Source organism: Diuraphis noxia, unplaced genomic scaffold, assembly GCF_037042655.1.
Source record: "Diuraphis noxia isolate RWA-SAM2 unplaced genomic scaffold, SU_Dnox_SAM2 contig0001, whole genome shotgun sequence".
Taxonomy (NCBI): Eukaryota; Metazoa; Arthropoda; class Insecta; order Hemiptera; family Aphididae; genus Diuraphis; species Diuraphis noxia.
Genome location: NW_028301711.1, coordinates 53,551,064 through 53,578,160, shown reverse-complemented (window position 1 = coordinate 53,578,160; position 27,097 = coordinate 53,551,064). Strand labels below are relative to the sequence as shown.

Here is a 27,097-nt window from a genome sequence, read left to right as displayed (position 1 = left end):
ATATTTTTTTTCGGATTTAATGCTCATTATTGTCAATGATTCTATACCATTACAGTTATTGTAAAATGTCGGCAGATCCAATTCCGTGTGCGTCAATGTGGTAGATGGTTTTTGACAAATTTAGGTTTTTAGTGTAACTAGTAACTCTGATGACTGTAGATGCATGAAATTGTCAGTGGAAATTGTATTAGTATTTTTCTATACACCATACGATTTTAAACATTTTGACTTTTGAGCCTTATAGGCATATGAAACTTTTGATTTTTATTTAGTTTTATAGATCCTATAGACGAAGTGATGAGCAGACACGTAGCCAGGATTTGATTTTTTTTTTTTGGGAGGGGGGGGGGTCGAAATAAATTTTAACAAAATTTTTATACATGATTGATATTCAAAACCTTATATTTTTTTTATAAACTGAAAGATTAAAACTTTTATAATACTTACACTCAATGCTCATGTAACAATGTAAGATTAATATCTCATGAAACTATGAAAGACATTGTTGTCTGCGGGTGTAACACGATTGCGCCCGGCTTACCTTTTTCCATTCAAAAAACGCAATACGATTGCGCTCGACCAATTAGCAATATTGCGCTCGTCTATAACCTTTTTTACCAGCATAAAACGCAACACGATTGCGCTCTTAATAATTTTCCTTCCCAATTTTACAGGCTTAGGACTGACAACAAAATTAAATTGTTGGCTTGGTTAAAAATTTTGAGTTACAATTTTTTTTTTTTTTAATAATAATACTCTAATAGTAACTCTAGCATAGATATTTCTTTTTAATTAAAAATGTCCAATTAAATATTTTTTTTAATTTATTAATTATAATAATAATAAGAATAAAAATAATACAAATGTATAAATTACAATTTTGTGGCACAAAATTTTGGTCCCATTACTTTCAAATATTCTAGCAGAGATATTTCATGGATAATAAGATAAATTAACAATAAAACATTATCTCGATTACTCGGTTGTACATATGGGGAAATCAAGTCCAAGGAAAACCAAGTCCGACTGTATTTTTAAATAGTGTACTAGAAAATTGTTATATAACATATACATATACGGGACAAACACATATATATATATATTAGAGCGCAATCGTGTTGCGTTTTATGCAGGTAAAAAAGGTTATAAGACGGGCGCAATATTGCTAATTGGTCGAGCGCAATCGTATTGCGTTTTTTGAATGGAAAAAGGTAAGCCGGGCGCAATCGTGGTTCACCGGTTGTCTGCTGATATATGCAGTGGCGTATTTATGGGGTGGGGGGGGGGGGTACTGGGGGTTTCCCCCCCAAAGAATTATTGAATGCGTCTGGAGACATTAAATTTTAAATATTTAAATATTATAATAATAATTATAGTAGGATTATTTTGTAAATTATAATAATAAAGAGAAAAAAATGTAACATTTAATTGAGTATTATTTATTTATTTTTATATTAAACTATTTAGTTTAAAACTTTTAATAAAACCAGTGTACGATAATATTAGGGTTTTCGGCTATGAAAAGTTGAAATACGGGCAATTTATAAAGAAAAAGATTACCAAATACTAATCATTTTTATTATTATTAGGCCCGGATCACACTGGTATTTTATCGGTTGTATACGTTTCAGCAAATTGGTCATTCTGGCCCCGATAATGCGGTTACGATGTAACGATGTCGCGGATTTTATCTGTGTATTATGTTATTCGTGACGAATGAGTGACACGCGACGTTGGACGGGCGGTCTTATTTTGATTTCATATTTGGTAGTTAATAATTAATACTTCCGGTTACAAGTTAATACAGTGAAATGGAGCCATTAAAAAAAAAATAAAGACTTTAGATTCTTATTTTACGAAGTCAAACGAAACCAAAGTAAGTATTACTTTTGAATTATAATAATTATATTTAAATTATTTATTTTATACGCAATACGGATTAATTTAATCGGTATATTAAATTCAAAATTGTATATAATATTATTATATTAATGAATTACAATTTACAAATATTATACCACAAAAAATTATTATTATACTACTATAATATTATGATATGACACCCCCTCCCCTAATCAAAAATTTTAAATACGCCACTGGATATATGTATATATATTTCAAATAACGACGCAAAGTCAACACGAAAGTTTCGATAACATGTACAAACGACACATGCCCGCATAATAATGTTATTATTGTTATTTTTTTTTTTTATAGATAATTAATTATTTACGTTATATGACGTTGTTGACTTGTGTAGACTTTCCGCGATAAAAATAATATCTTATTATTGTAGGAGATGGTCGCAATCGTCATTCGTTGTCAGAATGTTTAAAAAAAAATAAAAGAACAAAATTAAATATTTTGAAGCATAATAACATCATAGAATAACGATAAGATGAATAACATTATAATATTATAATAATTCAACGTACGCTCCGAACAAGGTGGGCGATACATCAACCTATTAATAAAATAAAAATAAAAAATTGTATAATATTTAATAATAATAAGTGGTTGTCGTCGTGGTCGGCCCGACGCACGGCGCGATAGCGCAATCAGACAATATGTAAATTATTTACTTATTTACAATAAAAATAGTTTATTATACTAATTCCGATGCAATTATTTTTATAATATAAACTGTAGCAGTCCCTTATACAAAATAGGAAAGGGAATTGGAATCGCTTACCCGCTGCCTCGTCTGACATAATATTATATTTATCATATTTATAGAAAAGCATTGTTGAACTTTGGTGTGTGTGTGCCCTCCGCACTGGAGATATTATACCGATTATAAGCGATACTTGGCTTGTTGTCAACTGTCAACCGACGGCTAGAACGCTCGAAACCACCGATGTTATTTTTAGATTTCTAACAAATTACAATAATTAATGATATAATTATTTTATTTTATTATTATTAGAATTGTATAGAACTTACAACGGTTTACAACTGAAATTGTAAGCAACGTTTACACTACTTATATGCACGACATGCCACTGTACTAAACCTATGTTTAATTTAAATAGATCGGAAAATAACTAATCATTTTTTTCGTACTAAATAGTTGTGTATTTTGTAATAAAGTAATACCCATTTAAAAGAGTATATATTATATTTTTTGAATTAATACTAACCCTCTCTTTGCATGAATTTGTTGAAAAAATGGGTATTTTTATTCGGTATTCGTCAATTGCGCCTGAGCATTTGGCAATGACACACACTGTCTTGGTTAGTTTTAATTTTTATAATAATTATATTATATTATAATATATTAGTTAAATATTAATTTATATTATTATTAATATTAATTATATTATTTTTATAATAATGTGTACAACAATAAACAAAAATGTATACATTACACACAATTTAAACAATTTATAATCTAAAAGTCGATGACTGTAAAAGTTTTAAAACATTTGATATAAAAGTGACTTGTCTGGCAACATCAGCTTCATCATATTGTGAGGCAATTAAAAATATGTCGAACAAAATATGGTCAAATATCATATTTCATTACACACGTAAAAACCATAGTTGCAAAACCTATTTGTAAGTTCCTTATTTACCAAATATAGTTTAAAATGTAATATAAAAATTAATTAAAATTTTCAATATGATAAATATTTTAGAAAATAAAATTTCTCAGACTGATACAATTTGTGACTGATAATTCTCTGAATGATACTATTAAACCGATATTTTTTTTTTGATATCACTGTCAAGCGACTCAAGCCAGTTGTCCAAATTACTTATAACACTATTGATAAATAATAAATATTTGACCTTTGATTAACAAACATACTCGTAGAATTAAAATAAAATAGAATATATTTGGCGTGAAGTGTGAAGATAATTATTTAGAATTTAAACAATTAGGCTAATATTATTTCTCTTATTTAACTCTAAATAAGATCAGATGATTTTAAATCAATTTAATAATTAATTGAATCGATGTATTACTTTTTTTTGTGTGCGAACAAACTATCTAAATATTTTACATTATTTAAATTCAAATTTGATCAAAAACCAACAAAAGGTAATAGCAACTTCTTGTATACTAGATATTTACATTTGATAAATAATTATTTTGTATACAACCTAGGTTACAATAATTTATAATTTAAGAACTGCAATTAAGTAAATTAATTTAATCGTATACAATTATAATTTATAATAATAATTTGAAAACACTGTAGAATTTCTTGGAAGATCATCCTTTCAAGGACTAATATAAAATGACTAAATATTGAAATAGGAGTATTTGTTTTTTCCTACATACCTATTACCTATTCATAATAAGTTTTTAGTATTTGAATTACGATTATGATTACAATATATTATGATTATGGAATATTTAGTAGTCGTAGTAATGAATAATAGTATGCACTATGCAGGTAAACGAAATAATAATAGAATGAATTAAATTCTTTGAATTATTTTCGTTTATATATCATTGTATATATATAATATATTCAATTTATATTATTAGAAAAATAAAACTAATTTAGCAATAAGTATACCATTTACAATAATTATTCAACTGTAAATAATTATAAGAATAACAAATATTATATAATTTATATGATCATTGTGGTAGTCGTCATTGACGATTTCCGGGGAAAAAATAACCATTACTTTGCTAAAAATAAACGAAAATAAAATCCAAATGCACCGTCGAAAAGTTGACGTTTCACTGAATAACCGCGTATAAAAACAGAAGAATTGCTTTGATAACCGAGTAAATAATAAAGCTATAAAGATTCTTATACAAATTGTCGATTACCAGTCGACCTCAACGCTCAGAGGCAACGCCACTGTTGTCGAGGCACTCAACGTGATAAACAACTACTATAAGTGTGGGGCTATACACGGCGAATATCGCCGTCACTGAAATCATAAATCATAATATATTATGTTATTTTAGCCTCGCAGAGCGATAATCGCCGTGAAATCCACCGGACGAATTTCGCGGCAAATATCATTGTGAATAGCCACAAATAAGCATGCCTGTTCATAGCTGGACTATTTAACAAATTTCCATGACAAATGTTACTAAATTTGTTTTATAAAAAAGTCTTAATCATTAATTTATAAAGAAAATAAATTCTAGCAAAGTAAATAAATGATTGAGATAGAATCAATTAATTTAAAATTTAATTTACTTAGCATTTATTAATGATATCACATCTTTATAATGCTGAAGTCTTATAGATGAATAGTTTTTTTTACTTAGCAATTTTTTACACGGAGTTCGACGAAGTGTTTTTGTTGGGATATCAGTAGTTTTTTATAGGTAACATATTTTCATATACTGGCATGTAATATGTAACTTTTTATGTTTTTATTAATTTATTTTATTATTATGTTTGTTTATTTAATACACTCTATTTTTTTTTTTTTAATCATCAATTTTTTCTCCATTATTATAATATATACATTTTTACTCCCTCGAGGCCATCGTTCAAAATGTATTGCAGTGTCATTACATTGTAGCCATTTATTTTGATGTGAAATTATGCTTGTATAATGGGCTTCATTCATATATGGACCATGATGACAGATGACAGATTTTAAACCATACGATTTACCATTAACTTTAATTATTGTAGTGGGTAATGCATTAATGGTTAGGTTTGATATTTTAGTATTGATAAGACTGCCCTAAGATAAATTTAAGAAAATTATAGTTTAGTTCATTAATATCTGGAATACTAGCTGTATAGTTGATGTTCTTATTTATTACTTTTTTTAGTTTTTTAAATGTCTTTTGATAAATAACAACGTTTTGCTTTCTGTATCTAAGAACCCATTTCAAAATCCTATCTATAACAATTCTAGACTTATAAAGTGGTATATTTGTTTTTTTTGATTTCTTACAAATTTTTATGTAGTTATGGTGATTTAATTCCAGTGGCGGTTATAACTGACTTTTAAGGGGGGGGCGGAAATTATAAAATTCATAGGACAATAATGAGTCGTTGGAATTTTTCCCCAATATTTTGAAATAATCCAAAATAGGTTCACCTTGTACTTACAATTAAATAAAAAAAAGTATAATCACAGATGCACAGTTAATCAACCATTGTAATAATAAAAATCTAAAATACAAGCATATTATGTCTTTTTTTTGTTCAGCAAAACGTGTAATAATATATGTGAGTTTATGAGTATATAGCTTTTATTATATTTTTAGATTTATATTAAGAGGACGCTTCACCCGCATGTGTTGTCTCCGTCTTACAAGTGCGTAACATTACAAAAACTGTTTCACACGGGAAAGAACCGAGAAAGATATAGTTATAACTTATAACTAAGAAACGAAATTTTCACCACATAAAAAGGAGGATTGTGTCTGTGCAATATCGTTTTTATTTTTTCGATATCCGAACTACAAAAAAGTTATTCATGCTTAAAAACACAAAATTAATATATTATAAAACAATAAGAATTTTTTTTTGTATAAATGATATCGAAAAAATAAAAACCATATTGCACAGTCAAAATTCTCCTTTTTATGTGACACCATTTTACCATTTTATGGTGAACATATTGTTTCTTAGTTATAATTGTATCTTTCTCGGTTCTTTACCGCGCGAAACAGTTTTTGCAATGTTACGCACTTGTAAGACGGAGACAACACATACGGGTGTAGCGTCCTCTTAAAATTATCGTAATATCAGAATGGGAAATCTATTACATTATTGAGATTATTCCTAGCAGCCTATATATATATACAATATACATATATAAACAATGGCACACAACTTTCCGAATAACATATTATACTTGTGTTACTATAACTAACAAGGTTAAGTTTACTTGTTAGGTCATCCGTCTGCCCGCAGGGCAGGTATGCTCTCCTCCCGCGACCCCGGAGTGGTCGCCCACCCCCTTCCCCCGCAGGTTTGCTATTTTAGCCCCGGGGGGTTTGGGGGCCGAGCCCTACGGACCTCCAGTTTGGCGACCGGAGCCGGTAGGCGAAGGGAGCTACTATATACACTTATTTATGTACAATGTTAATACAATGTTGAATTGTTGTAATTTTTTAAATGTATTATATATTATGTGTTAAATAAATATATTATTATTTAATTGATATTAACTTTATTTTGTAATTATTCTTGATTATTTTTAATAAATTATTATTGCGCCATCGTTTTTAATAGGTTAGAATACGTATGTACAAAAAAATAACAAAAATGGTCCTCCACGCGACATTATAGTAGTGTTGCGCGCATACGTATAAACGTAAAATTGAAAACTTTGGAAGGCCATAACTTCGAAACTAAGTGAGAGCGACCAATTCTGATTGCACCATCGTTCTTAACTCGATGAGTTACATAAGTTTCGATAAAAAAAATTTAAAATGTCGAGGGGGAGCCAAACTGCAATTTGTTCCACATAAATGTCAGTAACACTGATAACAGAAATTACGAATACGATAAGCGAAGACGCAGGCAACGGCGGGAACCGCTGCCCAGTGTACCCACCGCGACGTAAACGTCTAAGCAAATACTATAAATGATATAGTTTAATAGTTATTATTTAGTATAAGGAACGAGGGGGTCATACGGTCTCCTGCGCTGCTGCGTTAAACGACTGAAACGTTATAATTAAAAACGGTCGAGCACAATATCTTTTTGCTTCAAAAATACTTGACTTTTTTGCTAATATTATCGGCATTATTCAACCAATTTTTTTCAAAAATGACAATGGTGTAATCTACAAATCATGCCCGATCTATTGATACTACAAACATACCAATCCGTTCATTAATTAGGTCTGTAGTCCAGGCTAAAGAAAACGGGCAAATTTACACACATTCAATGGGTAAACTCTGGCTCGTGTAATGTACTATGGTAGTCGGTAGTGCTCTGCACGGTCCGTTATTTTAGGGACCGGACCGGACTTTACATTTTAATAGAAGACCGAAGTCGGACCGTTTCATACTTAAAAGTAAACAGAGGACCAAAGTCGTACCGAACCCATAGTACATATAATTTTTAGACCGAACCGGACCTGTAATTCAATTAAATTTAATAAAGTAGACCGGGACCGGACTGCCGGTTCGATCTTAAAACATTCTAGACCGTTTTTGGACCGGACTGTAAAGTTTATGGACCGAACCGTAAAAGTGTATGAACCGGACCGTAGTAAGGTTCAGTTAGTAATGCCTAAATCAGATCATATGATTTATTTTGTATCAGACCGGACCGGACTATATAGGTTAGTCTATACTCTGTATCAATCTGGACTGTAGCAGTGTAGCGGACCGTAAAAAAGTACCGGATTTTTAACTAAGTTATTTTTTCTTGACTTGTAACATTTACCTAAAAATAAAATAAGAAACACTAAACTTAACTTTCATATTTCTATATCAACTGGACTTCATAAGATAAAAATAAAAGTTAACTTGCCCATACTTGCATACTAACCTAACCTAACTGGGTTTTTAAATAAAAAAAATTATAACAATTTTAAATTATTAAATCCAACCATATATTTTGTACTGGCTAGTGGCTACTACCGAATGGAGAACTGGAGAGTACCTACACAAAAATGTATTAATGTGAATAAATGAGTGAATGACACCAATATGATATTAGTATATAGTATATATTAGTAATAAGATAATGAAAACCAGAAGGTACAGTAGTTTCTTTGTATAATATTTAAAACAATGTAAAGTTAAATTAATTTGATGATAATTTTATAACATAATATCTCACCAATTACCATGGTTTAGATCCTAAAAGTTTCATAATTAACTTTTAATTTAATTTAATTTCTAGTTTCCTCGACCATTTACTCAGTATCAGTGTTGCCAGGTTTGTAAAGAGTACACAGTACTGAGTACAGCTATTTTAAACTTAGGTATAATACATTTCATATGAAAATGTCGTACCTCATAAAGTCATAACTATTAACTAATTGCTAGTAGGTACTATAACTATTGTCTATTGATAATCAAAACTAAATCATAACTAAAAATAATTTCGATTGTGTAGTAAAATAATTTTATATTTTGCAATTTATTCCTCCAATTACAGTGGAATATATTTTATCGTACACGTTTAATTGTGACATTATTATACCTATATAGTATATTATTCTTATCGGTAATCGACGTCGCGTCATCGTAATTTCGGGGAAAAAATAAATACCCACATCCAGCACTAAAAATAAACAGATCGCTTACAATAATTTTCATAACGTTATCCCATCGCCTGTTAAAATAATGAACAATCAAAGTGAATCAATCCTATATTCCTATTTAGATTGTACTGTGATCGGGACTGGACCGAGTTCGGACCGAACTGAGACCGTACTAAATTCAGACCAAGCTGAGACCGGACCGAACCAATTTAACATTTTTTTTTTTTGAAACCGAACCGGACTGAAAATAATGCATTTAATCCTAGGACTGGACAGGACTGAACCAAATAACTCCTTAAAAATAATGAACCAGACCAAATAGACGATTCGTTAGTTTTTATGTATTAGGACCGGACCAAACCGCACTACGGTCCGGTCCGGTCCGAACCGGACTGATTTAGACCGGACCATGCAGAACACTAGTAGTCGGTACTTCGGTGGTGAACTAGTGAACTGTGAAGTAGTGATTGCTTCGCTTTCGATTTTTTTTTTTTATTTAGCTTCGCGCCACTACCGTTGCACTGAATCTTGTCCATCTAGTCCTCCCCACTCCCCAGATATGCTGATGTTCTGATTTAAACTGTAAACATTGTAATCATTATATACTTATATATTATATATTATATTATTATTATATATTATACATAATATACTTATCATTATCATTATATCATTATATCATTATCATTATATCTATGCTTCAACTGTTGCTTGCCGTACGCATTGAACTATATGATACCATGTTATCATATAGTTCAATGGCCGTACGTCGTGTGGTCGTTTAACCAACTCCGTCTGCGGTGTATTATCGAATATTCGAAATATCATAGTATGTAATATAGTTCAAATCGTTTAATCGTTTCAGATATAGAAATATCAAATAACTGCGTGCTACGATCATTCAGTATTTTCATTTTTCCGTTTCTATTGCCTTTTACCTACGTGTTGCGCAGCGGTACCGAGTTTTGTGCAACAATTCAGTAAGTACTTTAGTGTATAATTTATAAATTATAATGCAATTGTCATATTATATGAATACTGCGATCGCTTTAATAGGTATATGGCTATAGTCCTATTTACCCTCGACTGTCTAATCGGGATAGGACGACTCTGTGATTATTTTTTTGCCACTCCAGTAAAATAATAAAAATATTACGCTAATTATTTCTATAATAATTATTAATGCTTCAACGCATTACGTATCATTTTATTGACCGTCCATCAAGCACGTATCCAGGATCAATTTTCAGGGGGGGGGAGGGGTTTAAAATATTTTAAGTCCGTCTTCCGACAAGATTGCGGTAACATAATATAAATATATAATTACTGTAAAAATGTCGGGGGGGGGGTGAACCCCTAAATCCCCACTGTAAACGTGCCTGCCATCCATATTTATTGTTCGTGAGTCTTGGCTCGCCAGCGGTTCTATGATCATTACGCCTGACGGGTGTATTGAGTATTCAGAATTTTCGACGAGCTAACGTCATCGGCTGCGCGATTCAGAGATATCCACAGATTTCTATATATTATAATTATTATTACTGTGATTCAATGTTTTCATTTATGTGCCGTAGTAGGTAGATAATAATCTGTTAGGCATTGCTGTCAGTTGTCTAATAGTATAATACATTCTACAGCTCATTGAAATGTGGCATCCGGTTGATAATTTCATATACAGTGTTTTCTGTGATTATCACACCGTGATATACTTGGGCGCAGGGCCGGACTGGAAAAGTTTCGGCCCACTATTCTCTGTATGCAACCGGCCCAATTTGAATTTTCCTATATTTAACGGCTCAACTTGAACTAACAAAATATTACATTTTTCTCAATAATATTTCTACCTTTACCAATATTTTTTAAGAATTAGGATTTAGGAACTTTTTCGATGTTGATTACAAAGAAAATGTAAAATATATCAATACATAGGTATAAATCAGTAACACCAAGTAACAGTATGACAAATTAAATTTTATAGTTATATATTTATGTAATTATGTGAACGATAGTAATTTATATAAAGTATGAGATGAGTTTTTAATAATATTATCTAAAATATCTTCAAACTTTAAATCATTTAATATTTCTTTTTTTACAGACAATAATAAAAAAATTCTTAATATTTTTCTAAATAATTGGGATAAACAAACTACAAATTAAGGGAAAAACGGGAAATTTTACGCACAATCAGTTTTCGACAAAATCGATTTTGATTTTTAATGTAACTTTAAAACAAATGACCATTGATACATAAAATTTTCACTGAATGTTTTTATAAGTATATTCTATCCGCCATGACGTTTTCAAAATTTTTTGACTTATGTTGTACTATTCATAGGTATACAAAATTTTTGATTATTATTAGTTTTTTTTAAAATTAATATCGATAAAATTTATTTTTGGGTAGAAAATATTGAAGATTTAATACAAGGCTCTTAACATATTGTTACAATAGCTGTTGAAAAATAAAATAAATTCATAGTCACAATTTTTTTTTATAAGCATTCAAATTTTGAATTTTGACAAAATACGTAATAATCACAAAAATTCGCAAATTTTTTTAAGCTAGAAATTCATAAAAAAATTTTCTTTTTAAATTTTTAAATTTGAAAATTTAATACAAGATTCCTTACAAATTTGTCAATCTTTATCACAAAAAAAATGTCCACCGGAAATTCAAATTAAATTTGTATTAGCATTTGAATTTCAAATATTAACAAAAATTTGTCAAAACCATGAATATTTGCAAATTATTTTGTAGTTCAAAATTCATAATATTGTTTGTATTTATATCTAAGGTTATAAAATTTAACACTAAGTTTTCCATAAGTTTTGCTTTAAATAGCTATAGAGAAAATTTGAAACGTCATTATAGGAAAAATGTTTTGAGCGTTTGAGTTTTAAATTTTTATGAAATCGCGTAATGATAACAATTTATCCTCAAACCAGGTATATGTATAATATCTATGGTAATATAAGGTATTATGAATTATGATAACTTTATGCAATGTATTTGGAAAAATTGATTAACCATGCCTTATGCAAAAGGTGTCTTAATTGAAAAATAAAATATTTGTTTCAAAATAGAATATATGACAATATTTAAATATAATATATCCTAGATTGACAAATCATCTCTGTTCAGAATCGTTTTTCGTATACAATGATACCTATCATTGCATTCAAATTTAATCCCATCCATTACAGTAACCTACTGTACAGCAGAACGACATCCACGACTTACCCGCTTTTTGGCATTTAAAATATAAATAAATTAAATCAAATCAAAATTACGTGCACTCGGATCACAAACAACATGAAGAAACAAACATGGCCAATGTAAGATTCATGAAAACCTACTCAATAACAGATTATTACTTGTCTTGATTGGTCTCAGAAAACGAATTCTTCAAATTACATGGACTATAAATACAGCTATTTACGTTATTTTAATTAATACAAGCAAAATATAACGTAATATGCATTTAAAAACCGTGTGTATGCCATAAAAATTTGTAAAATACAGACATATGCAGTATATGTCAAGTGATGGGAAAATATGCAAAATAAAACTTTGTATTTTGGGTTAATTGACTATAATTAAAATGTGTAGCTGTGTACATTAGGTGTATATGAAGTCACTGTTATGAATTAGTTCAATTTTAATTCAATAGCGATTCTATAATATTAACAATTCTGAGAGAAGACGGCCTATCCACTTATAACATTACTAAATTAATTTCATGATATTATTGTGATTGAAGTAATTTTAGGTATAGTTGGTTAAATTCATTCATCGAAATAGCATTTGAAAATGTCATTGTGTGTAGACTGTATACAATATAATAATGTACTCAGATGTCTAATAAGCCCATCAATAATGTATTTTATAAGTTACAACAAAGTAACTAAAATCATTATTCTTGATTTTAATATGTAATTTGGCTATATATTTTTTGGATTTTTTGGTTTTCATGTATGAACTATTTATGAACATTTTTTTTAAACTATTCATCCTTAGCTATAAAAATTAAAGATTTTATAATTATTTAACTACAAAATAATTCAAAGTTTTGATAAATTTGGTCAAAAATTAAACTTTAATTACTTATAAAATCAAGTCATGTGTCATGCTTAACGATTAATATCTATTAACTGCTTTTGTAATTATTTATAGGGAACTTCGTATTATGCATAGAAAGTTATCAAATAAAAATTTAATGAAAATTTCAAGTACTTGTGGATAATAATTTTTGAATAACAACAAATTTCATTGTATGTGTCAACATTCATGAATATACCAATAATTTTTTTTTGTTAAATGTAGGAAAACTTAAGAAGAATCTTGCATAAACATTTTAATTATTAGATACATAGAAAATTTTTATGAATTTTTTATTTGAATCGTTGGCCAATTTATGTTATTTTGATAAATATTGCCAACATTTTTACTTCAGACTTTCATAAAAATTATTGTAGATTTACACTCAAATTTTTTTTTATTTCTACTTACAACAACTTAAGAAGAATATGCAACATTTTCAAATGTTTCTTGAAGCAGTGGAAAACAATTTTTATCAATAATACTTATAAAAAAGAATTGCAATTTTCTTATTCCTTTAAATAGCTTATAAAGAATAACAATATTTTGAAAATTTTATTATGCATAGATATTGCTAATATTACCATAAAGATATTCACGGTTTTTTTTTTAACGTTATACTAAAAACCATAATATGAAATATAAATATAAATATATAAATTGAAAACTGATTTCGCATAAACATCAAAGATTTCCCTAATTATTTTGTTTTTCCTGATGCTTTTGAAAACTACTATGCATTTTATACAATTAAATTAATACATTGTTATTAATACTACTATATAATACTCTGCTCAAAATCTAAAATTATGTATGTATATATTCTTAAAAATTAAATAATTATAATATCAATATAAAAATAAATTATGCTAATAAAAAAACTCAATAAAATTTATTTAAGTCTATTATTTACTATAGATATATTTAATACTATTACAGGATACATATGCAGTTCTATGACTAGCTGTATATTGAAATTATATTATGTCTAATCAAAGACACACAAATCAGAACGACCAAGGTCAAAACTGCCATCCTAGAAAATCAAGAAAAAATCGATCAGTAAATTCAGAAAACATCCAATTTGATTTTAAATCACTCACACTTCAAACTGGACAGTCACGTTCAATTAGTTCTAATACAGAGAAAGAACCAAAAAAAAAAAAAAAGAATTCAGGTAATAAACAATCACAGGAGACATTAAAATTTAATTCAGGAAATCGACATGAGCGCGGGATATTATTGAAACAAACTTCAAAAAATGTGAGTGAAGGGTGGGGGGGGAATAAAAATGAACAAAAACCAGACTTGGATAATGGCACTAATGAAAAAAAAATCAAAAAGTATTGTTTTGGATTTAAGCAACTCAAAGAGTTATGTGATAAGGATCCTTCTGACATTATATTTGTGATTTGTAATAAAAATAATGGATTTATTGATCTGTTTAAACAAAATATAGATCCTGATTGGATTTATTTGCTTATGAAAGTTTCAGCTAAGGTTTGTTCTTCAGAATTACTACAAAATAAAATTTTTTTATTAACAGAATTAACATGTAGTCAATTTTTTAATCATATACAAACCTATATACTCAGTACACCTTCTGAAAAAAACAAAAATCTATGCAACAATATGAACGCATTTTATGAAGATTGTTTAGTAGTTTTTCAAAATATAACTACATTATTTCCAAAAACAGCTGAAGAAAAATTGAAGGAGATAGTAGTAAGCAGTAATATTGCTTTATCTGGTATTCAAAATTATTGTAATCATATTAAAATAAATGAATCTACAATTTTTGAAATGAACGAACTCCTAAAAAAACTGAATGAAACCAAAGTTACAGAAGAATTACAATTAAAAGAAAGATTTATGATTGAAAACATAGCTCAAATTATGCCTCCTCCTGAAAATTTTAGGGAACTTACGGTATATCCAACAGCAATTGATCTTGAATCTGGAGAACCATTTTTACGACCTAATATCACAAAAGGAGCTTATCAGAATGTAGAACACTATTTGGACGTTCAATTTCGACTTCTACGTGAAGATTTTATTGCTCCTTTACGAGAAGGTATACAATTTTACAAAGAATCAATAATTGATCGTCAACCTCAACGTCAAAAAAAAATTAATAATATTCGTATTTATCGTGATGTTGGATTTCTAAAAGAAGGCGAATTTGTTCGTGATAAATATGGCTACCAGGTAAACTTTGACAAAAAAAAAAAATTGAAAATCAACTGGGACATTGCTAAACGTTTTATGTATGGTTCTTTATTGCTATTTTCTACCAATAATTTTAAGACATTTTTTTTGGGTATTGTTTTGGAGCGAAAAGTTTCACTTTTAAAAAAAGGAGTCTTGATTGTGGAATTATTAGAAAATGCTAAGCCTTTATATGATAGATCTCTCACCATGATCGAGAGCGAGGTTTTTTTTGAACCTTACAAGTGTTCCATGGAAGTACTTAAAAATATTAATAGTTGTAATTTTCCGATGGAAAAATATATAATATCTGCTTGTAATGAAATAGATTATCCATATTATATTGACACATTACCTAGACCAATGTATTCCATTAACAATTTACAAAAATTCAATATACTGAATGAATATGAATGGCCTACCAAAGAACAGTTGAAACTTGATGGAATGCAATATAGAGCATTTAGAGCAGCGCTAACTCAAGAATTTACAGTTATTCAAGGACCCCCTGGTACTGGTAAAACTTTCATAGGATTAAAAATTATGGAAACCATTATAAATAATTTATATAACAATTGTTGTCTCTTTAAACCAATCTTAGTCGTGTGTTATACTAACCACGCCTTGGATCAGTTCATGGAGGGTATTTTAAGTTTTACTAAAAAAGTTATAAGAATTGGTGGGCAATCCAAATCTGAAATAATAGAACAATATAGTTTAAGAAATATAGCCCGCCTGTACAGAAGATCCATTACTACTAATAGAGGTCTAAGAAATGTCCAAGATGAAGTCAGAACAACTATGGATAACATAAAATATTTAAAGAAATGTAGTGAAGCAGTGTCATATAATGCTGGAATACTAGAGTTATCGCTACTGAAAAACGGTATGCCTAAAAAATATCATGGTTTTTTTAAAACTTCCTTAGATCTTCTTTCTTGGTTATTTCAAGATACTGATTATTTTAGTGTAGACCCAATTAGGTTTTTAACTGAAATTAGCCACGACTTGATTGATAAGGTTTATAATTCTGAAAAATTATTAGAAATTAAAAAAGTTGTGAATGAAGAAGATGATGGTGTCGATGATGGTGTCAATGATGAGGAAGATAAACAATATGAACCAGATTTTCAGGATATAGATTATATTCCTAAAAATGTTGTTATTTATAGTTTACTTTTAGATAATGTAAAACATTCTTGTAAGGAATTACTTGAAAAGAATATACAATTAGTGAATCAATCAAATTTGGATGCAAATTTCTATAATGCATCTGAAGAAGCCAAATTTAACTTCATTGTAATGGAAAAGATACACGATTATTTTGAAAATATGTTGAATTTGGTTGATACTGATATTGAATTACCGAAATCAATTCAAAATATATATGGATTAAATATGAGTCAAAGATGGTCTTTATATTTTTGTTGGGTAAGGAAAACAAAAGAGATGTTTGAGCCAAAAATAATGAGTTATGAAGAAAAGTATACTCAAGTTTATAAGCAATATTCTGAACTTAGGGAGTTGGAAAATATAGAACTTTTAAACAAGATGCATGTTATAGCATTAACTACTACTGGTGCTGCTAAGCATAGAATAATGCTGGAAGGTCTAGAGTCACCAATTGGTATGTATTAAGATTTTCAATTTCTTTATAAAAATGTAATTGTTAATTTTCATATTTAGTTGTTGTTGAAGAAGCTGCTGAAGTTCTGGAGGCCCACATTGTTTCATCACTAACAAGACATTGCCAACACTTAATATTGATAGGTTATTATTATTCATCTTATGAGAAAAATAATGTTGACAATTATGGCACCTAACATCAGTTAATTATTTTTCATTTTATAGGTGACCATAAACAACTTCGTCCTAGTAATGCAGTTTACAAATTGGCAAAAGATTTTAACTTTGATATTTCATTGTTTGAACGTATGGTCAACAATGAAGTACCTTGTTACACATTAGGTGAACAACATAGAATGCGCCCTGAAATAGCATCTCTTATAACTCCATCAATCTACAATGAATTGAAAAATCATATTTCTGTTTACAATAGAGAACATATCCGTGGAGTTAAAAAAGATATGTTTTTCCTAAACCATAATGTGTATGAAAATGAAGTATGTTATTTGATTATATTTCATCACAATATAATTTGTCTAATACAATATTTTTGTGCATTTAGGTTGAGGAAATCTCAAGCAAAAGTAATGATCATGAAGCTAAATTTTTGATTATGTTTGCAAGGCATTTAATTTTACAAGGATATTCAACTAATCAAGTGACCATATTAACAACTTACAGTGGTCAATTATTTCTAATTCGTTCAGTAAGTTTTCATATTTTTTTCAATTTGTATGTTAATTCATGTTTGTTTGTAGAATATAAATTATATTACTAATTTCATTTGTACTTATATTTTTATCATTTTGATTTTGATGTGCCATGATGTTTGCAAATTATGTAGTTGAGATGGTAAGTGGGAGACGGAAAAAAGCTTGAAACAAGTAAATGAGAGACTAGAAGAATAAAAAGCAGCTGTATTTAGTAAAATGATTATATTTAATCAGAGTTGATTATACAAAAGAATGAGTGATTTTGAGGGAACATCAAAAATAGCATTATGGAGAAAATGTCTGATGTTTGGTGTCGAAAAGATTGCACGTAAGAGAATAATGATCGGTTTTTTAATACTTATGAGACAATATTGACTGTTACACAAGTTATCTTACATTTGAAGGTCATAAAGCAATGGAAACAAGATTGAACATTATCTTAAAATTACACTTGATATCTTAAATATGTTGACCCTATGGAATTCTGACTTATATTTTAATTTTATTCAAATTAGACAAGTAAATAATAATTTTAAAACAATAGGTTTAGTATTTACAGTACCTAATATTTGAGGAGATTTACTAATTGTATTTAATAAGTGTTAATTGAAAGAGTAGAATCAAATATTAAAATATTATACCTAAATCACTGATAATATGAACACATACTATTGAATACCTTTGATCATATACTATGGATGGAGCCATTTCTCAAAATTTGAAGCACATAATATAAGCAAAGAGTTACTCTTTGAGATTTGCTATCTTTGCATGTGTGTGTGTAATCATTGTTCTAATAACTGAATTTTCCCTGGGAATTCATAAATAATAAATATTAAACCAGTATACTTGCCCATGTGCAGATAATGCGTCTTAATGAGAGACTAGTTGCTAATATTATGTTCTTCAAATTGTTTACACAGACGAGATAGGCATATTTCCATCCATAGTATATGATCTAAGATGAAGACTTAATGATATGATAAGACTGAAGAAGTAAACTCAAGACCTAGAAAATGTTATTACTTTGCATTTTTCAATATGATAAGGTGATTTAGAAATTATTGTAGAATGAAAAATTGTGATTAATAAAAAAGAAAAGTTGAAACAAAGCTATATACTTATATTTGAAACAAAGAATGACAAGAAAATAGCGTGTACCTGAGAAAGGAGATCTATCTTTATGAATATGGTGTTCACATATAGTTGGAAATGTAAGATGAGGTCTAAGAAGAGAAAAAATTATTATTATATTTTTATAAAATTATTATATAATACGATTAATTGATGTTTTAATGTATTTTAAGTTAAGGAAAAAACACCCCATGTTAGATGGCATGAAAATAACAGTTGTCGATAATTATCAGGGAGAAGAAAGTGATATCATATTGCTGTCACTAGTTAGAAGTAATGAAAAGGGAAATGTAGGATTTTTGAAAACGGAAAATAGAATATGTGTTGCATTGTCAAGAGCAAAATATGGACTTTATATAATTGGTAACATGGAAAATTTGTACAATTCTGGTAATTTGTGGAAACAAATAAAAGAAACATTAGTAAATCAATGTTCATATGGTAAATATATTTTTATTTAGCTTTTGGTTGATGACATTTTATTTTTTTACCTAATGTTTCAAGGTGATGAATTGACTTTAGAATGTGCCGTACATTCTGGTATTATAACTAAGGTTTCAAAGAGTGAAGATTTCAATATAATTATGGAAGGTGGTTGTACAATGTTGTGTAAATCATTGTTAATATGTGGTCATTATTGTTCAAGTGTATGCCATTCTCATGACCGTGAACATTTGGTATTGAAATGCAAGGAGCCTTGTAACAAGTAAAATATTTTTTTTTAAATGTATTTTATTTTCATTTTTAAGATTTTATTTATCATTAAAAAAAAAAAAAATTATAATTTATTATTTTGCAATATATAATATATTTGTGTATTATAGATCCTGCGATTTTAATCACCCATGCATAAAAAAATGTTATATGGAGTGTGGAAATTGCAACGTACTTATGACAAAAGAGTTACCATGTGGTCATCAATCGCTATTACCATGTTATGTTGATATTAATACTTTTCTGTGTGAAGAAATGGTTGGAGTTTTACAATTGCACTTCTAATATTCCTAGTGTATATTTTAATTACAAATCGTATTAAAAATTTTAATTTAGGTGGAATCAATTATAAATGAATGTGGTCATAAGGTAATTAGAAAATGTCATGACAAAAACCCAAATTGTTCAGTTAAATGTTATATTCGATTAGATTGTGGTCATGCTTGTGAGCGTAATTGTCACATAAATGATGATCCAGATCACGAGAAGGTAGAGTCAGGTTTTTAAATGTATTCATATTGTAAGGTATAGTAATAATTATAGTATGTTAAACATTTTATTCACAGTATAATTGCCTTAAACCTTGTGAAAATATTAATAAAAAATGCTCTCTGAATCACAAATGTCTAAAGATGTGTTATGAAGATTGTTCATCATGTACTGTTAAAATCGAGAAAACTCTGCCTTGTGGACACATTAAAAATGATGTTCCTTGTGGATTAAATTCTAATGAGATTAAATGTAATTTACCATGCATTCGTCCATTAAAATGTGGTCATAAATGTTTAGCTAAATGCTATGAACCATGTAAACCTTGTGAAATAAAAGTAAGCTTAATATCCTCTTCAGTCAGTCTGTTGTTAATTTTATGTTCTTTTCAGGTTAAAAAAGTGATACCAGACTGTGGACACTCAATTACAATTAAATGTAAAAAAATTCCACAACGTAAGCATTGCAATAATAAATGTGATCGAATTTTAACTTGTGGACATAAATGTAAGAATGTGTGTGCAAAAGAATGTATCCTTGAAGAATGTGATGAAATTGTAGTCCAAAAAATCAGTAAACTTGCATGTGGTCATAATAAAGTTTTTGTCTTCTGTTGTGACAAAGATAAAGGTAATGTGATTAATTATTATACTGTTGAAACATTTTATTTTTAATTCAAAATGTTACATATAAGTGTTTTTAATTATGTATAATTCATTCATTAAAACAATATGGTCGTTTGACTTATTTATCCCTCGATAGAAGGCAGCGAAGTAAAAAAAAATGATATTAAATATACATTTTAACTTTTAAAATTTAAAATTTATTATTTTTATTTATTGAGAAATTTTTTCAGTTAAGCTTATAATATGTATGAAATACAGTTGATGTATACACTTGTTTGTTATTCAAATATCTTTTAAGTTTGGAAAAAAAAAATTATGATGTTATTGATTTTATGAATAATGTTTGATTGTTACATTTATACATTTTATTTGTAATACCTATACTTATGTTGTGCAAATAGAAAATTGAACTAATAAATAAAAATAATATACTGTAGAGTTCAGACTGGACAGCCAATATCTTCTTGATAAATGTCGTGAACCATGTCTACAAAAACTAAATTGTGGCGACATTTGTTTGGGCACATGTGGAGATTGTAAACAAGGTCGCTTACATGTACCATGCAGTGAAGTTTGCAATAAGATAAACCCATGTAATCATACGTATGTGTTTATTTTTATAAAAAATCTTGATTTTTTAATAATCTTATATTTAACAATTTTTATAGATGTAAATTCCCCTGTAAGGAACGGTGTCCACCTTGTAATCAAAACTGTATTTATTCTTGTATCCATTCTAAATGTCCTCGTCGGTGTGGTGATGAATGTGCACCGTGCATGGTAATAACACAATAACCAATAAAAAAAAAAAAATGTATATATTTCTTTTTAGTGAATTATTATATTTTTGTTTTTTTTTTTTTATATATATAGGAAAAATGTGAATGGGAGTGTCCACATTTGAAATGCACTAAAAAATGTAATGAAATATGTGATCGAAAACCCTGTTATGAGCCTTGTACATTAAAGTTGAAATGTAGGCATGAATGTATAGGCTTTTGTGGTGAACCATGTCCTCCTTTATGTCGCATTTGTCAAGAAGATGAAGTTACTACAATCATTTTTGGTAATGAAGATGAACCAAATGCAAGGTACGTTTAATTATACAGAAATACTAAATGTATTTTGTAATTTTTTTTTCATATCTATTTAAATTAATTTTAATACTGTCAGTAAATATGAAAATTAAATTAAATTATTCATTTGTATAGTTTTGCTGAAGACAAGATACAACTTTGTCATATCAGACAAAGATTAGGTATATCATTGTACATTGCAACAGCAGTGAAAGTGTATGTTAGTGTAAATGTGTGTAATATATTTAATGTATGAAATGCCTAGGAATTCTACACAATACCTGGTGATTTTTAAAGAAGCGTAGTTTTTTTTACATTCATTTCCTAACTATTTTGTATTATAACTATGCAATTCATAAAATGACACAACAAATTAGTAGCCTATAGAATAGAGAAATCACTAGGATAATCAATTTCCTTTTATCATATTAAAGACAATTAATTTTAGAATTTTATATGCGCACAAAAAACTATTTACTACCTAGTACCAATTTAATATTACAGAATATAATGCATATACGTGAAGAAAAAAAATTAATTTGTAAATTGTATGGGTAGTTCAAAGCTATTAATTATTATTACTATTTTATTATTCTAGAAAATACAAACATTTATGTAGAATGTAAATACTCATAAGGGAAAAATACAATACAATTGTTTTAATAAATCTAAATTTTGTTGATACAAAATAAATAGTATTAAAACTTAAAGGTATTCTTTTATCAGAAAAAAATAAATATATTTAATATGTTTAGGTTAATAAAAGTAGTTCACAACTTTGTAAATTAGAATGTCATTTTGAATTTCAATGAATCTTATTTTTTAAACATTTACATCAGTTATTTTGACATCTTATTAAATATGAACTCTTATCAAAGACCTGTCCTGATCCAGTTGCTTCTTAAGTAGCAATAGATTGTTAACCCAATTCTTTTTCATGGTTTACTTCTTCTTAAGACACAAAATTTCATTTTGTTAAATTTTTTTGTTTAGGTTTGTTTACTTAGAAGACTGTAAACACATCATTGAATCAGATGCTTTAACTAATTGGATAAACCTAAATAAAGAAGAAATATGTTTGAAAGAGTGTCCATTATGTAAGACACCAATTTTAAAAACCCAACGTTTCATGAACCAAATAAAAGTTATAGTAGAAGACATTTCAATAATCAAAAAAAAAATGTATGGTAAACTAGATGTTATTAAAAAAAGCAAAAAAAAAATTATTGAATCCATAAAAATCTTGAGTACTGAGTTTGATTTAAATTATATTGGTGAACAATATTATGGATATTATAATATCAAACGTCTATGGGTTACATTTTTAGCTTCATTGAAATTTGTTGGAAAGCAACAACACAAATTCTATTTACCTATAAAAGATTTAGAATCATTAAATTTTGTCATTGATTTGTTTGAAACTACTTCAAAGATCAAAAATAGAATTGAAAATATTAATGATGTACAAAAGAAACAAATCATCACTGACCATTTTAAGTGGTTACTTGAAGTTGCTCTTACTTATTCTAGACAATTATCTAACCAGCAGAAAAATGATATAAATATGGAAGTTGCTAGAGGTGCCAGGTTAATAAGTTTATTCGACATGATGTGCACTACAAAGTTTAAGATGGCATATGGCGGTGTGATGCAAAATTCTTATACAACTGAATTAAAAGACTTAGTAGGGAATATGGAAGCTCTGTTAATGTCTTGTAAAATATACACTGTTGATAGAGACAAAGACATAGAAAAGTTATCAAAGTTAATTAAAGAAAAATTTGATGGTCTGGCAGTGATCAGCAACGATGAGAGGAAAATGATACACAAAGCAATGTCCACCGAATTCTTTGACGGCCAACGCGGTCAAGGACACTGGTTCAAGTGTCGAAATGGACACATTTATGTTATTACTGAATGTGGAGGGCCAATGCAACAAGCTACTTGTCCTGAATGTAAAGTACCGATTGGCGGACAAAACCACCTACATGTTGCAGGCGTAACAGTAGCATCAGAAATGAATGGTGCTACTCATCTTATGTTTCAAAATTGATTATTATCATGTTGAAAATTATTCAATCAAAAAAATGATTATAACAGCTTACATTTTACAAACTTAAAGTGTAGTATGATTACATTTTATATATTATATGATGTTGTGTTTAAAATAATTATTCTAATTTAATTAAGCATTGGAAATCTATTAATGTTATGCATATTAACTAACTACTTCACTTTTAAAATATACTTAGCCATCCAATAATTGTTCTTGTTTTCAAATTATTATAAACATTAAGAGATCGCTATGAAAATCACCTACTATACTGTTATCTGGATAGATATTGGACGAATATACACATTACAAAGTATGTAGGTATGTCAGCGATATTGTGATACGCATATCCCCCACTCTTTCCTGTGTGTTACGTTTACCTCCTCTCATTGGTTGCATATATTAAAGCATGAAAATCGGATAACCTAACTCATGAGAAACAGTGAAGATGTACAAATAAGATTCAAATACGTGTTGTTGCTGACATACCTATATTTTATCATTATCACAAATGTGCACATGGGTATTTTAGAGTACATATGATATTTTTTTCAAATTATAACAAAACATCAAACATGTGCAACTATATATAAATTCAAAACTTTTAATTAAAAAAATGGTAAACTAGATGTTTTTGAGAACCATACCATACCATAAGCACTATTAAGGGGGGTGCTCAACTTCCCAATTTTATCCATAGCTTCAGTTTCTGTGCTGCACTGCTGCTTACACAATTTTAGCCCCCTCAGATAAATTTTCATAGTTGCGCTAATGACGCAAACCAAATTAAAACCTGATGCATTTTATTTTACAAAATTGTATGAAAAGAATGTGGTCTATATGACCTCATAATATAGAAGTTTCACTGTAAGTATTTATACCCAACTTTAAAAAAACATTATTTAATTTGCATTCATTGTTATACTTTCCTTGCTGAAGCTTAACTTGACAATATAATATAGGTATGGTATTTGTGACATCCGACATTTTAGAACCAATTAAAGAATGTATTTTAAGTATACATTTGCGATAATAATAAACATAAAATAATTTTAATAAAATACAAAAAATTACTCATTAAAAATATATTTGTATTTATATTAAAATACTTTTAAAAGACAGTTTTTAAATACGTATTATGTATGTTTGATATTTCAATACAAATAACACCAAATACATATTCTGAATACATTTGAAAAGTATTTTTAACAAGATTGAATTCGCAATAAACATTTAATATAAATTAAATTGTCAATATATATTTTTTTTTTATAAATAAGAATTATTTAAATAATAATATTTATAATATACCTAATAAATTGTAATATAAAATAATATTGTGCAATCTCTATTTGTACCTATTAATAATAGGCTATTATTGTTTATGTCTTTATTACAATTTACCGGCTCCCTTAAAAATGTCTAGTTATGACTTATGAGTTTATATTATACTTGATTAATGGTAATTTGACTCATATTGGTGAAATAATGAAAATAATAAAATTCCTATGTACCTAACCGTCCTTACCTATGCCACTGCTTGAAGATGAATTATTTAATTAAGAAGCCGAATGTTGCAAGAAAGATTGGATATTTGGATGCAATGATGTCGATATTTGTAGAACAAGAACTAGCATCACAGATAAATTATGACCAGTGGCGTAACTAGAACTTTTAATGCTCGTGGCAAAATAATCCAATCGGGCCCTTAGTTTTATAAATTTGGAAGAAAGAGATATGACGAATAGCCTATAAAAATTAACCACCTATAAAATTCTACCCTTCTATAAAAGGTTACGAACAATAAAAAACATGTTTGGTGTAATATTATTTTTATAGCAAAATTTAACTAAACATTTTTTTGGTTTAAAAAATATATACAAAGCAATACAAAATTTCTTCTTTCTTGCTTTTGCTTCGGCAAACATATCGATTAAATTTTCAAAGGTTCAACTTCTCGGGCTGTTTCTTGTTCGATTGAAATTAACGTCAGGCCACTTAAACGATCTTGCATCATTGTACTCCTTAAATATCCTTTAATAATTTTTAGTTTCGAAAATGACCGGAACGCGCTTGCAGATGTAACAGGAATTGTCAAAAATAATAAAAGAGCAGTACATACTTCTGGGAAACTGGCTGTTAAAGAATGATTTTTCACGATTAAAAGTTGAGCAAGATCTCTAGTTGAATTAAGTAGACTTATTTGATTTTTAAGAGTTGATCTTACAGCTAAAATGTTACGTTCGGTTTCAAAGACAAGCGATTGCGATAACATTCATTCTTATTTCCATTCTACAAATAACAATATCATTAAAATGTATAATAATATTAATATCGACAATGTCAACGGACTGGTAAATAAAATAATCTATAAATATAATCGTGATCAGTTATTAAATTTATTTTATTTTACAAGAATATACATATATTTTTAAACGGAATCGTATTTATAAATTTCACTAATGGTGATTTGTTTTTGAATGTATTTTTTTTTTTTTTTTAAGGGCTCTCTAGAGTCCTGGGCCCGTGGCCCATTGCCCGTCATGCCACCCTATCGTTACGCCACTGATTATGACGATGTAATTGATGAGTTTAAACATTTACATCCTTTTGACAGAAGATTATAGAATTATAATAGTATTAATTAAATTAGATTCATGTTGATCTATTAGTTATAAAACGCAAAGTTTAAATTATATTTTTACTAATATATATTGACTATTATTATTTTCCTATTATACTATTATTTTGAGAACTTTGTAGTTATGTAATACATTTAAAAAAAAATTCTGATTGATGTTTTTTTTTTGAAGGGAGATAATGAAAATTGAGTTATTTTTAAATATATTGGCATCCCCTGCTAAAAAAGTCTGCACACGCCTATGTTATATGTAATTTGGTTCATATGTAAGAGAATTGGCGCTGTTATTAACGAAAAAAAATTAATCCCTTATTTCTACCAAAAACGTGGCTGAAGCCATTTTAAATTATAAGCAAAGAATTAATAATAGGTATATGTGAATCGCAGAACAATCACTTCACACACTTAGTGTGAGCGAAAAATAATCACGTTGTACTAATAACACTAATTTACCTATAAGACAATGGATGAAATAGCGTTTGAGATTTGGGGGCTGAAGTCTAACGAACTAATATATAATAAATTAATATATCGTATTATTATTAATAAT

The 27,097-nt window shown here is 28.2% G+C and overlaps 1 protein-coding gene across 3 annotated transcripts; it reads left to right on the top strand.

The window, feature by feature from the left end:
* Positions 1-1,730: 1,730 nt before the first annotated feature.
* On the top strand, positions 1,731-24,116 carry LOC107162220 (NFX1-type zinc finger-containing protein 1-like). 3 transcript variants are annotated; one of them, XM_089215650.1, is made up of 16 exons: positions 1,731-1,876; positions 10,031-10,145; positions 14,207-17,102; positions 17,162-17,245; positions 17,327-17,598; positions 17,664-17,807; positions 19,122-19,389; positions 19,453-19,654; positions 19,773-19,920; positions 19,999-20,151; positions 20,229-20,489; positions 20,544-20,781; positions 21,215-21,380; positions 21,446-21,557; positions 21,651-21,868; positions 22,847-24,116. In XM_089215650.1, the coding sequence occupies exons 3-16, from the start codon at positions 14,252-14,254 to the stop codon at positions 23,904-23,906; spliced, it is 6,177 nt and encodes a 2,058-aa protein (XP_089071776.1). In that variant the 5' UTR covers positions 1,731-1,876; positions 10,031-10,145; positions 14,207-14,251; the 3' UTR covers positions 23,907-24,116. The 3 variants fall into 3 exon arrangements, with proteins under 3 accessions (XP_089071776.1, XP_015364506.2, XP_015364503.2); XM_015509020.2 differs by lacking the exon at positions 1,731-1,876 and having other exon boundaries at positions 9,911-10,145; positions 19,182-19,389; XM_015509017.2 differs by lacking the exon at positions 1,731-1,876 and having other exon boundaries at positions 9,912-10,145.
* The last annotated feature ends 2,981 nt before the right edge of the window (positions 24,117-27,097 follow it).

Excerpts from the sequence above, each read along its gene's own strand:
- LOC107162220 (XM_089215650.1), top strand. The coding sequence starts at position 14,252 with ATGTCTAATCAAAGACACACAAATCAGAACGACCAAGGTCAAAACTGC. Across the intron at positions 20,152-20,228 it reads ATGATCCAGATCACGAGAAG|TATAATTGCCTTAAACCTTG; the intron begins GTAGAGTCAGGT and ends TTTTATTCACAG. Across the intron at positions 20,490-20,543 it reads GTAAACCTTGTGAAATAAAA|GTTAAAAAAGTGATACCAGA; the intron begins GTAAGCTTAATA and ends TGTTCTTTTCAG.